Source organism: Acromyrmex echinatior, chromosome 13, assembly GCF_024713525.1.
Source record: "Acromyrmex echinatior isolate Ae372 chromosome 13, ASM2471352v2, whole genome shotgun sequence".
In the NCBI taxonomy this organism is placed as follows: Eukaryota; Metazoa; Arthropoda; class Insecta; order Hymenoptera; family Formicidae; genus Acromyrmex; species Acromyrmex echinatior.
Genome location: NC_141864.1, coordinates 5,303,357 through 5,316,901, shown reverse-complemented (window position 1 = coordinate 5,316,901; position 13,545 = coordinate 5,303,357). Strand labels below are relative to the sequence as shown.

Below are 13,545 nucleotides of genomic sequence, written 5' to 3'. Positions count from 1 at the left end.
CCGTTCAATATTTTTCAAACGCCTAAATAGGCTACAAATAGCACCCGGCGAAAAGCTCGGGGGGGAAGGGGGTTTCGCGCGACGAAAAGCGGTGGGTCGCGAGGCGAAGGCGTAGGGGGGCGCGGCGCGGTAGTCGATCGTCACTTTGGTATTCGCTCGACTTCGCAGCAAGACGGACGTGTGGCGTGAGGCGCTCGCGCATTAATCTACGAAAATTAGAGATTCACGAACGCGAACTGTTAATTAATTACATAAGGAGGCTCAAATAGTAATATTGCTCAAAACTAAGGTGTGTACTCAGAGTTATATCTCAATCTTTATTACTCTCTTTGACGATTCACGTTCGAATAAAGATTAATAATAAGATTAATAATATACATTCTTTAAGTAAAGATAAACGCAAACATTTTTTAAATTATGAAATAGGACTAAATATAATAATGTTATAAATATAATTCGTATTATACATTTACAGATATATAAATTAGATATCCAAGGACGATATTCACAGTCCGTTCTTATTTCAAGACTGTCTTAAGTAATATCTTGAGACATTAATACGAATCTCTGATTCGTGACTTCTTAAAATTATATTTAAGACGGTCTTGAATATAAGCCCTGACTATGAATACCGGCCTAAGATAGAATTGTGTGCGTAACGAAATAAAACGTAATCGTATAATAAAGCATCGTGTAATATTCATCGAAGAATATTAAAACGTAATGAATATTATTTTACTGATTTTGTAATAGGCGTACGTTAGTACGTAGTATTTCGACGGTTAGCGCGTGACCTTCGGTTGGGGATGGTACGAGGTGGCACGGAACGGCGCGTCATGTTTACGCCTAGTTATCGCGCAGTTATTATTCCCTTACCGAAGCTCGTACAAACAACGTAGCCGTGTCGCGGCTTTTTTTCACATTACTTTTCGAAATCTTTTTCGCGAAGAATTTCTAATACAATACGAAACGTTGTATTATACTTTATGAATAATTATTCATACTAGTAATCGTATTATGTGAATATTCATAAAATACAACATTTCGTATTATATCTAGCACTTTTTGCGATTATTATATGTTTCAAAAGAAATGTGAAAAGGAGCAATATGCGACACGATTACTTGTTTGTACGAACGGTATCACACGAGTCATAGAAAAGCAACGTTGATATGAATACTCTCATGCAAAAAAGTCGCAATTCCTGCTTTCAATACAATTAATACAGTTTAATAATTTAATTAATTTTTGTTTTTGTGCATCTTTCGTTACGATCCGTTCAAAAATTAACCGTAACTTTGGAACAATTAATAAAAGAAACATTTCTTCCTTTTATTAATCTCTAGCCTATTTTATAGATTCTAATCATATCTTACAGACATTATCTATGAATAAATAAAAGATTCAACCCTTTTATCTGCTTTGACTTTTTCGCAATGATAACGAATTGCAGACGTGATATTCGTTTCTAAAAGTTAACCGATTGCAATAATAGCATAGTAATATAGCTATTTATTACATTTTTCAGATTATCTTCCCTCCTACACCTTGACGTGGTGAGGGGACTCAGTACCCAGAGGATATTTTACACGAAAAGAATGATTTTTCTCAAATATCTAAAAATTTTCGGATATGTCTGAATGTATATATCTAGATAAATTTTTAGATATTGAATAAAATCATTCTCTTCGTGTAAAAATCCAACGGGGAAGCTAACGTCGCCGATTCACTTGAAAATGAACGAACCGCAGCCGGTTCGTCGCGTCGCGCGTTTCGCGAGTGCCGTTCTAGTTATTGGACTCAAGTTATTGTCCGCGCGCGATTACAGTATATTCGCGAGTGTTTTACGTGAGTGTCCTGTGCATATTCTGAGAGGAGGTGGAGGTCTGGGAGAGACATCGGGCACTGATGGAGCAACCTGGCGGTAAATATTATTTTTTATTTGTGTAATATCAACCTTTTTTCGCTAGTTTTTAAATCATTTTATTTAACAATAATTTTAAAATGATTATTTTTAAATCATTGTTAAATAAAATGATTTAAATAATTCTATATTCTATAAAATAATTATATAAAATAATTCTATAAAATAATTATATATTCTCTCTCAAAGGTAATTATATATTCTCTGAAATAATTATTGTATATATATTTTTTAAAGATCTTAGCGAAAATAAATTTGTATAAAATTTTTAAGTAATTTTTAAGTAACTCTCTTTTTACATAATTTAGATTTTAGATAAAAGGAGAGCTATTAAAAATTTAGATAAAGTACTATATTTTTTCTAAAATAATTATATATATTCTCTAAAAAAAATTTTAGCAAAAATAAATTTGTATAAAATTTAAATATTTTAAAATTTTAAACAAATTTATTTTTACTAAGATCTTTAAAGAATATATATAATTATTCTAGAATTATATATTTTAGAATTATATATTTTATTAAAAAATGTATAATTATTTTAGATAATACATGATTGTTTTATATCTAATTAAATAATGGGTTCAAAATTCAATGCTTACAAAAATTATGTTTTCGTAATTGTATGATTATTTTTCATGAATTGTATGATTATTTTGCATGAACGCATGCACACTGCATGCGTTCGTATAGCAATTATTTTTTAAATTAATTATTATAAGTTATTTTTTTACTCAGTTTTAATTTGGATTTTAATTTATTTGTTGCAGAAGTAATTTTTAAGTAATTCTTTTACATAATTTAGATAAAAGGAGAGTTACTTAAAATTTAGATAAAATAATTATATATTTTTTCTAAAATAATTATATACATATATTTAATATAAACATATAATTAAGGGATTTACAGTCACAATTCAAGATGTTATTAGAGCGAATGTAATATATTTTAAATTAATATGTTATGATATAAAAAACTGTAGACCCCAGTCAAGTTTTGACCATCATCAGTACAATAATGCATAAATGTTACAATATAGTATAATAATCTATATTATATTGTAATCTATATTATATTGTAATAGTATGAATGCATTATTATACTGATGATGGTTAAAAGTTGTCTATAGTTTTTTATTTAGATGTTGTTAAGTTCTAATTTAACATCTTGAGTTGTGGCTGTATGCTTTTTAATTGTATGTTTATATTAAGCCTTCAAAAGTGTAAATATATTTAATAATTATATTTACTATAATATATTGCTACGGTCATAATTAATTTTTAATCTCTCAGTTTCTTATGTTAGAATATGTCTATACAAACACACTTTCGCGATTTCTATAAAGTTATTTTTATGTGCCAAATATTTTGTCAATTGTATCCTACGTATAAGAACATACTGAAAGATCTTGATTAATAACAAAGAGAAATAATATCCTGTAATATAATTTTCACAAAATCCTCTCATTTCGCTGCGCTATTCATTCACGGTAATTATGTAACTTCTCGCGCTGCATGCTATTTACCGCGATGCCTTTTCTTCACTGATGTATATTATTATTATCGCGAGTCATAATCTTGGCCAAATCTCGTGAAATTATTGTCATAAAACAAATACTACTCGGTGGCAAACTGCGGCAGTAAACGTAAGCACGCGGCAATAAATTTAAATTCCAATTTCGCCAAATGCAGTCCGCAGCATACTCTCGAGGACTTTCCTCATGAGCATACTCATCTGTCCGAGTAAAATACTTATTGTTTTATGTACGATCCAACGATCTTCCTTCATTCTTATCATTGGAAATTCAAAGATCTCAATATCTTTGTTGATGAGATTAATTTGCTTTGCAAATTAATCTCATCAACACTCGCACTTTTATTTAACGTAATAATCAGGTAGCCCTATGATTAGAAAAAAGAAAAAGACGATTGTAAAACTATAAATCGCAAATAAGGAATTGTAACCGTGTTATAAAAAATATACTATTAGAAGCTATCAAAATTATGTTCAATAAAGCATTCAAGCTTTTAACAATGAAAATTAAATCTTATTAATAATAATTTGCTATTGATTCAGACCGAATCGTTCCTTCAACACGGAATTTATTTATGTTTTTGACAAAAATAAAATATTCTCTAGTTAAGATTTAGGAAAGATCGAATCGTAATAATATTAGGTGTTGGAATTAATTCGTAGCGTTTTACAAGTGATGGGAAGTACTTTCATTAATGTATTTTTTAATGCTCATGTGAAATAAATAACATTCTTTCATTAAAAACGCTACGAATTAATTCCAATACCTTATATTTTATATATTACGTACACATATATAATATATTTTATACATATATTTATATGTCGTACTGTTTATTCTAAAAGTTCTATAAAATAACCATGCTTTTCTTATTCAAGGAAAAATTAAAATTATTAATGCTTTTTAAAGCAAGCTTCAAAAGAAAACAGAAATTGTTACATTCATGTAGAACTAATAATTTATTTGGCTGCTCTGAATCAAAATACGTTACTGTACGTAAATAAAATATTCATTGAATTAATGAAAATTAGTCCAATGAATTCTCATAATGATTTAGGTTATAAAACTATTACTAAAATTCATTGCAAAAATAAATATCTTACATAAATGAATCCAATTATTATATCAATGAATTAATTACATTAAATCGGACATTAAGTCAGACATTGATTAACGATCATTCATTGGACTAAAAATGACCAAAAATTTTTTTAATGTATATAAATAATATTTTATTACCTGTATTTTACTATAACAAAATTGATAAAAAAATCACAAATGTAGAATTGAAAGAATAATATAACAATGATAAATAATTATTTTACTTAAAAATAAATGTATACTTAAAATATTTCAAAATTTATATCTCAAATATATTATATACAAATACAATATTTTAATTTTTTCTTTAACAACATACTGAATTTCGCTGCAATTATTATATGAAAGTTCAATAAAAATAGACGTGTCTGCGAGTAAAATGGAAGAGCATCGCTAATCGGTTCCTTAGATCGACTTTTAGAAGAAATCAATGACGGTAGTAAGGCGAGACGAGTTACGAGATCATGATGCCCGACAAGTTCTGACAAGCGCAATTGCGCCTTTCGAGAGGCGCTCGTTTAGGCTGAGCAATTCCACGGAACTATTCCTTTCTTTTGTTCCACAAGCTTGCGTAACGACCAAAGTTCTCGATCGCGCTTTTCTTGACGCGAGCTTTCGGCGTGAGAGTCGCGATTTGGCTCCTTTGATATCGCCCGCTGTTACCAAGTATTAGAAGTAATAACGACTCATTAAGCTTCGACGTGCGAGGGAATGATATTGGTAGAAGTTCGTTAGCTACTCGAAGAGTCTGTAAAACAATACTGCATTTGCGCTAAGAGTTAACGAGAGAATTCTAGCGCTCCCAAGAATTGCGCTAATGTTCGTCGATCGCATTAAGAAAACTTTTCGTATTTTACAAAGTAACATTTGAGCACAACTAACGAAAACATATTTCTTACAATTAATGATTAAAAGAGAATTATTTATCTAAAAGAGAATTATTTATTATAATTAGTATAGTCAATATTTGAAAGAAAGAAAAATAGAAATATACACATTCTAAATTATACGTAAGATTAATTAAGTTGGAGAAAAATTCAGAAATTGAATATTTTTCTTCTTCGTTTGCATACTATATTTATAAATGTAAGAAAAATTTTATCAAATTCATTTTTTATTTTAATTAAAATCTAGTAAAAGAGCACATTTTTCCGATTCTTTTTAACGTTTTTCTGATTTAATTTCAGAAATTACTTAAAGTTTATTTGAGAATTTTACAAAATCAATTTGATATTAAAAACGCTTTAAAAACAATTTACGGATGTTTGCGGAAATAGAAAACTTGGATATGTTTGTGAACGTTTCTCATGTATCTTTTGTTGTTTCTTTAGATAAAAATACAAATAAATTTCACAGTGCACAAGACAAGACTTTCCGCTTAAAGACAGTCAAACGGATTCCTTCTTCGAATGCAGGACTTATCACGCAGGACTTTCTAGATTAGACGCGGTCGCGGATCATGGATACAAATCACGTGCATGCTTTTTGACGTGGAACTAATAGAGGTACAACAAGGTGGGCAAACAGTAGCGAAGGTTCTCCTGATTGCAACGAATTAGAGTGTTCCCTGTAGCGATTCGGGCTGTGCGAGTAGGCGGACAACGGTGCGGTCTAGATAAACCTAGATGAACCTATGAATGTGGTCACCTTGTTTTGTTCAGGGAGAATGCAACGGGGCATCGGTTGAATGAAAACGGTTAATTGCTCGGTTTCTATAACACGCAGCTCTATTCAATTCTAGACTCGAGCGCGACGACCTCGTAGAAACTTAATGCTACACTACTCGAATGTTACCAAAAGTTCGTGTTACCGCATATCGGGCAACTTTCAACAACACTATATTAAATTTAAGTGCTATTAGATAGATTGTATTAACATGAAAGCACAAGTACATTCTCGTAAATGAAGGAAGGTGATAGAGAGAGAAGCATATATAAGTCAAGGTTGTACTCACTCAATGACATTTCAATTAAATAACATTACATCTCGTCAGCGTTGTTAGGTATTACCTGGATATATCATGAAACGTTTACATACATTTGTGTACGTACGCTGAGCAAAAGCTTTCCAAGAGCTGTTTCGCATATTTAATCTAAAACGGTTAGGCAGAAGAAATGGCAGCGGTTACCTGTTATTTATTAATTACGTTACGCTCGTTGCTTTTTCCTATTTCCTTGAATATTATATCACACCCAAGAGAAATTGTTTCAGAATATTTTAAGCTTCGGAACGAAAAAGAATAAGGTCTAAAAGTAAACAAGGTGACAGTCTCATAGTATAAAAACATAAAAATCGACGCTGTTATGCGTGTTCACCGAGGCGATCAGTTCGCGCCAATGGTGCGTTTCACCTTTTATAAAAATAAAAAAAGCAGGAATAAATAAAAATAGAGCATGCATATATGAGCACCAAGCAATAACGACTAAAATTTGTTATCGTAGATTTTTACCCGTATGATATTTCTAGAGACCGTATATTTACACGAAAATTAATTACTTTTTCATGAATAACGCGAACATTTATTGCTTATAAATATTATACGATTGTATAACATAGAGATTGTATATAACATGCGTTGAAGTTGATTGCGTAGCAATCGAATCTTGGTTGTATTGAAATTTTTGACATACTATAATAAAACCATTGACAATGCATTCGTATTAAATGCGATTTCAGAGAAAAATCAATTGAATACAATTCGTAAATTTATCTATCTTAATCTTCGCTATACATTATTTTGAAAATTAGTATGTTTTGGCAAACACATATTATCATGATTCAATATGTAATATAATTTATATTGAATTTAATATATTATATATTGGATTATGATAACATGTCTACCGAAATATATTATAATTTTCACTATAATATTGTAATTTTATTTAATTACATTATTTAACCATCATTCGGTCACGATATAAACTTTGAAATCGATATTTTTAAAAATTGGATAAATTTTTCTTTTCTGTCGATATTAAGTTTGAATAATCGCTTCTTTCTCAGTTAACGTAAAGTCCTATTTATCTTTTTGACTTCCATTGTAAGTGGTTCGCGAGTATACGAAAACAGCGATCTCCTTTTGAATTACCAACGCGTGGAAGAAAGCGGAAATTCCATTATGCTGCCGGAAGCGTTTAGCCGCAACACAGAAGATAAATGAAATCAAAATATTGGGACAAGTTTGACAAAGAGCGTAGAAGTCTTATTTTGCGAGATCGCGTTACAGGGATACCTTGCGTGTGAATGTGTGTGCGTAATTATAGTAGGCACATATACGCAGCTTAGGAAACTGGTCTTTACAAAGCGACAAAAGAAAAAAATCAGAGAAGAAAGAAAACTAATCATTTAACGTCTAACCGATATTACTTACATTTAATTTAATAGTTCACGAGTTATTTTTTTTATTATTTACAGTTATTTACGTAATTTACTTATCTGTACATTTAAATGAATATCCCTTTTAGCAGAAAATTCTATTTATATAACTTTCATGTTATATAACTTTCATGTTATATTCTGGAATTTATATTTTTGTTTACTTTTAATTTTGATTTCATGTATTTTATGTTCGTAAATAAATATTCCTAAATAAATATATTCCTAAATAAATTATATATTAGTTTGAAATACTAAAATTTTATTGATAATAATTATGTGAATCATTATGATTATATAAATGTAACGTATATGATTTTTACATGTAGATTTTTTTGTTCAAAGTCAATATGTAAATAATTAGAAGCAGTTGATCATTATTTACACTTTCATATCACGCATGTTATCTATTTTTAATCTGCTATACAATTTTAATTAATACAGTGTTAATTAATAACAACTAGTATACATTAACGATTAGCATATTTGATGAATAGTGCAATATGTTATTTCCAATGCATTGCATACGCTATGATTTCGCTGCGGTTCATTAGTAACGATAATATTAATACTGTAATACCAAAGTTTATAATATGTGTATATAATTGGTATTATTTTGAGTTGCAACAATATGAAACTATCACTTTAGTAAATAACATTTGCAGGTGATAATTAGATAAATACTACATTTTCATATCGATTATGATATGTATATTGTGTATTTTATTTGATATAAAATGTGAAAGTTTTCTACCATATTAATAATTTTGATGACAAATTAATGAGATATGTATTGCATTTAGTGAAAATAATTTTGTGACATAATATGAAACAATCCTTAATATAAATATTTTTTTTAGATTTTCTTGTCTTTTTTAGATTTTTTTTCTTCATTATCGTTGGATTTTTTGTTATTGCTCTTAAATTTCTTCACGCTTTTAAAGCAAAGTTTTTATGAGATATCTATACGTAATATATCATATACCGGTAGTTCCGCTCGGCAGCATAATAAAGGGTGTATGATTTCAAAGATGGAACAAAAATAAATGGAGATACGGTACCTCGCAGGAAGGGGCGCGCCGTGGAAAGCCATTGTAAAGTGATACCAGCCGGTTTAACCCTCTCACTGTGTCTTTCTGCTTTCTTGCGATCTATCCGCGAAGAGGATCGCATTCGTTATGATGGTAAAGCTATTTGAAACTCGATCCCGAGAAAGGTTTAATATTTTGACAAGGGTCTTCCGGATCCAGACGGTTGATATTTCCGGAGTATTATGCAATTCGTATAATCGATCGCGATACTGTTTTCTAAAATACCGCTTGTGCTCACTTGATATCGTGCACTACCTGCGAAACGCGCTTTTGTTGTTCAAGAAATGTGAACATAAAACAAGAATTTCTTTTCTGTTCTACTTGACATCATCAATGCTCAATTACCTTTCGATTCTAGTTCTATTATTCAGATTATATTGAATAAAGTGGTTCAATTTCAAACATGGTATAATTCTGAACGAAGTAAAATTTGAATTCAAATTCGAGATTCAAGTTTGGTAATCTTGATCTCATTGTATGGAAAATGCTAAAGGGAATCACAATCAAACTTAAATCTCGAAAATTGGATTCAAACCTTACTTCATTCAGAATTATATCTTGTTTGAAATTGTATCACCTTATCTTATAATTTACATTCTTAGACTAGCTATTATTCTTATAAAGGAAGCCCCGTTAAAACTTAGAATGATGAAGTTTGTTTAAGTCTACATATGAAAAGCTGACGTTGAGAAGTTCAATCTTAATCCGTATTAAATAACGTTTTTGTACAAAATTGATGCATTTTTATCAAAAAATTGAATACTCATTTATTAATAATTTTCTCGATTGACATTTTATTATAATCATTTATTTAATCATATTTAAAAAAAGAAGTTTGTTAAGCATCAACGTAATATTGTTAACTAAAAATAGCGATTTTTATAAATAAAATAAAACATATGTTTAAGAGCCTGATATGACTATATTTTGAAACATCATTATCAGCAATTTTCCTCTACTTGTGAGGAAAATCCACTTCCACAATTTCCGATTTAAATTTATTAGTCGTTTATAGAGTTTTAAAATAATGATCAAGCGTTAATTACCCCAAGTATATATATTCAGACAATATGTATGTGTATACAAGCAACGATGGTGAGCCGCGGTCGGAGTTCCGAGGGCTTGCGGGCATAGATCGATAACACTTTCCGGCGGAAACTGAGCTTAAGTGACCCAGCTAACAAGAGGAAATGAGTTACTACGGGCGAATACCCTTAGATCGGGAAAAGGGTTTTCTCTCGTCGCGTCAAAAGGTTCGAGAAGCGCGGTTGCAGGAACGACGAGATTGTCTCTCCGCGGACAGACGCGGAGGTTAAAGGAGATCGAGGTAGTCAAGGTGTCGGTTCACACATTACACCATAATCCGGGTCTACGGTGTACCGTATTGTATAAAGCAGTACCGACTTGGGGATCTCAGGATAGTCGATGCGGCGAAACCGCATCGTATCGAAGCATCCTTAAATTCCCGACAGCCGGATAGTTCATAGACCTGAAAATAGCTCTGTTTCGATTTCGCCTCGTAGTCACTAATTTCGACATTTGTACATAAAAAACAGTAACGCGAAATAAGGAATATTTAAGTAGCTTCGCAATAAGTAATTTATCTTTTGTCTGTACGGATTATTTGAATAATTTCCAAATTCAAAAAGATAAAATAATTTTTTATAGTTGTTTAAATAGGAAAAGCTTGTATTAAATTGATAGCATTTTTACTACTCTCTATAATATTAATATAACATGTGTATATAATGTAATATATTTAATCATTTTATCGTATTAAATATGAATTTGTCTTAAAATAAATACTGATTTTTGCTTTTTTTTTGAAAATATAAAAATATAAAAATTAGAACTTTGAAGAATTTAAAATTCGACTTTTTTAAGGTACACGTTTGATATAACATTGAAAGCTATTAATTATCCATAGCTGATCTTTTATTTGTATTTATTTATTTATTAAATGTGCATTGATAATTATTATAATTCCAAAATATATTAAAATTAATTGAACAAAGTATATACAGTTTTATACTTAAAATTTAAATTATAAAAGAAAGATATTTATTATTGAATAACTGTGATCTGCTATAACAATTTTATTAATCATTTATAAATTTATCAAGAAATCTAGATTTTTCTGATTTACTGCATACCTTGCTCATTCGACCATTCGTAACTCCACGCCGTGCACAATTAATCAAAACTCGGTGCAACCACAGTGGGCATTATGCTCCCCTTTCTTTCTTAACGACTATTGCCAACCCAGTGACCATCACCCTCGTACTTTTTCCCTAGCTACTCTTCTATGGCCATATTTTTGCTTCCCTCGGAAAAGACCCGTTTTCGTAGAACTACGGCAGATTGTTAGTTTTCTCGCAAGAATAACTACATGGCGTTTATGCATTCTGCTTGCTTTAGAGACAAGAATCGCTTATATATATGTATTTTTCGCAAAAACAAGAGCATCTGTATGTACTTTAGATAACTTCATAAGACAAACACAACAACTTCTGCAATTTAGATTTTTGAAGTACGATAAGATTAATCACAAGTTACGCAAACATGTTGCAATGTAAAAAATGTTGTTTTCTTTAATAATGAGATGTCTGAAATATAATTCACATGCTTGATTAATATAGCATTTCCACTTGCTATCGGTTATCTGGTTAAATGGTTTTAATATCTTTCTTTACGGTGATGAAATATTATATTTATTTGGAATCGATATACTTATTACGAAGATGATTAATCTTGTTGATTATTTACTATTTCTTGTTTTTTTTTTTCGTGTATATTTTTTCGTATATAAATTTTAGATTATAACTGCAATTTACTTGCTACACAATCATTGTTGTGTTGACTCAGTTGGTTGATAAATCCATAATTGTTTCAGACATTTATTTCTTATAAATGTTCATTCAATGGTCGCAAGTTCAATAATACATATTCACAAAGCGAACAAGTGGAATAACTTCAAAAAATGGTAAATATTATTTGATGATAGAAAACAATACAAAATGCTGCTTGTTTACATAAAGCGGTTTTCAATAAATATTCGTGGAATTTGCAAATGGATGTGCATAACGTAAACATCGTATTACCAGAAATATGGAACTACAACGCAAACCCATTTATGATAGAAAAAAAAATACATCGAATTAGTGTGTTTTGCATATCAGCTCGACAAATACAGAATGCCTGTACCTTTCCCCGTTGTAATTAATTTTTGTCAATTATATGCTTCAGTACAAGTCATAATCTCGTTATGACTGCATACTTTATGGTTTTTTTATTATATTCTCATGGTCATCGAATTATTGTTAGTAAGATATTCTGTATAATTTTAGAGATATAATAACAATAAAGAAAGATTATCGAGATCGACTTTGTTTTTGGACAATATTTTTTAATTTGATTAGTCATGATTATCAAAGCAATTTATTTAAAACATCTTATAAATTTGCAAAACAAAACTCTAAATCAGAAGTTTATAATAAGATAGAAATTGTGATGAATATACTACACAATGAAAATCTTAATAGTTACTTTTATATTTGAGGATATAAAATCTTTAGTATTAAAAGCTTGCTCAAAAGTTATTGTCGAAGAGTAAATTATCGGGAATTATTCTTTAAAGTACAAAACTCACGAGAACAAGTATCCTTCAGTCCACCATTCATCTCTGTAAGATAAGAACGATCGCATCGCTGTGTGTTGTGTGAAGAGAGGGCTAATCGCGGTCAAATAAAGTTTCTTGTACCTCAAGGGATATTGAACGGAAATTTCAAATAATTACTCGAAGGGTTCCTCGGGCTTAAGGGGTCCGTCGGGATAATCACTAAGCCCACCTCCTAAGCCTTGGCATAATCCAGGAACCGGTGAAGCTCTTCGAAGAAGGGGTTGAAAGAAGATGAAGGCGCGTTCGGAAAGGGAACGAGACTAACGGACAGAATTGTAGATAGACTCGGTAGTAGGCGAGATGGAAGTAGAGCCAAAAGGATATTGAAAGACGAGAGCAGAAAAAGAGCCGAGGACGCGGATACGTTTAGCCTGGTCACAGTCCTCTTCCCTCGGTTCAATTGAGCTTCAATAATTGTGGGTCCACGATTGGTACGCAGAACAAGTGGAAAGAAAAGGAAAATCGGTGAGAGAGAAAGAAAAGGCTCTCCTGCGAGCATGGGATACGCAGGGGAGTTGAAAAGTTTACACGCTCCGACGGTGATGTATGGAGATTGCGCGTGCGTGACTCGCTTAGCTCTACGCTCTGTCATTCGGCTGTTCTTCCTCGCGGCATCGAGGCAGCACGCTGATAACTACCCTTTATTGTCGAGATACCGAAGCAGGCACCGATACCTCTTTTACACACGCGTGCACGCAGTGGTCGTTAAAGTTAATAATTGCTAACTTAGATTTTGACATCAAATGATGTTAACTTAACATATATATTTTATAGAGTTATTTATACCTCCTGTATAGGAAATTTTTTTATATCTTTTATGTATTTAATAATTCCCTTT

General features: G+C 30.8%; 2 protein-coding genes across 6 annotated transcripts in view; one reads left to right on the top strand and one right to left on the bottom strand.

Moving 5' to 3' along the window:
• Positions 1–11,384, bottom strand: part of Timp (Tissue inhibitor of metalloproteases) — a 163,389-nt gene extending 152,005 nt beyond the window's left edge. Inside the window, exon 1 of the mRNA XM_011064225.2 lies at positions 11,182–11,384. Coding sequence (XP_011062527.2) covers positions 11,182–11,190 — 9 coding nt within the window. The 5' untranslated portion in view covers positions 11,191–11,384. The remainder of the gene's footprint in view (positions 1–11,181) is intronic.
• Positions 154–13,545, top strand: part of LOC105150873 (uncharacterized) — a 157,736-nt gene continuing 144,344 nt past the window's right edge. For all 5 annotated transcript variants that reach the window (XR_015547225.1, XR_015547224.1, XM_087412846.1 and 2 more), the window contains exons 1-2: positions 154–289; positions 1,529–1,924. Coding sequence is in view for 1 of the 5 variants with exons in the window: in XM_087412846.1 (XP_087268972.1) it covers positions 1,737–1,924 (188 nt within the window). In the remaining 4 variants the exon portion in view is untranslated. The remainder of the gene's footprint in view (positions 290–1,528; positions 1,925–13,545) is intronic.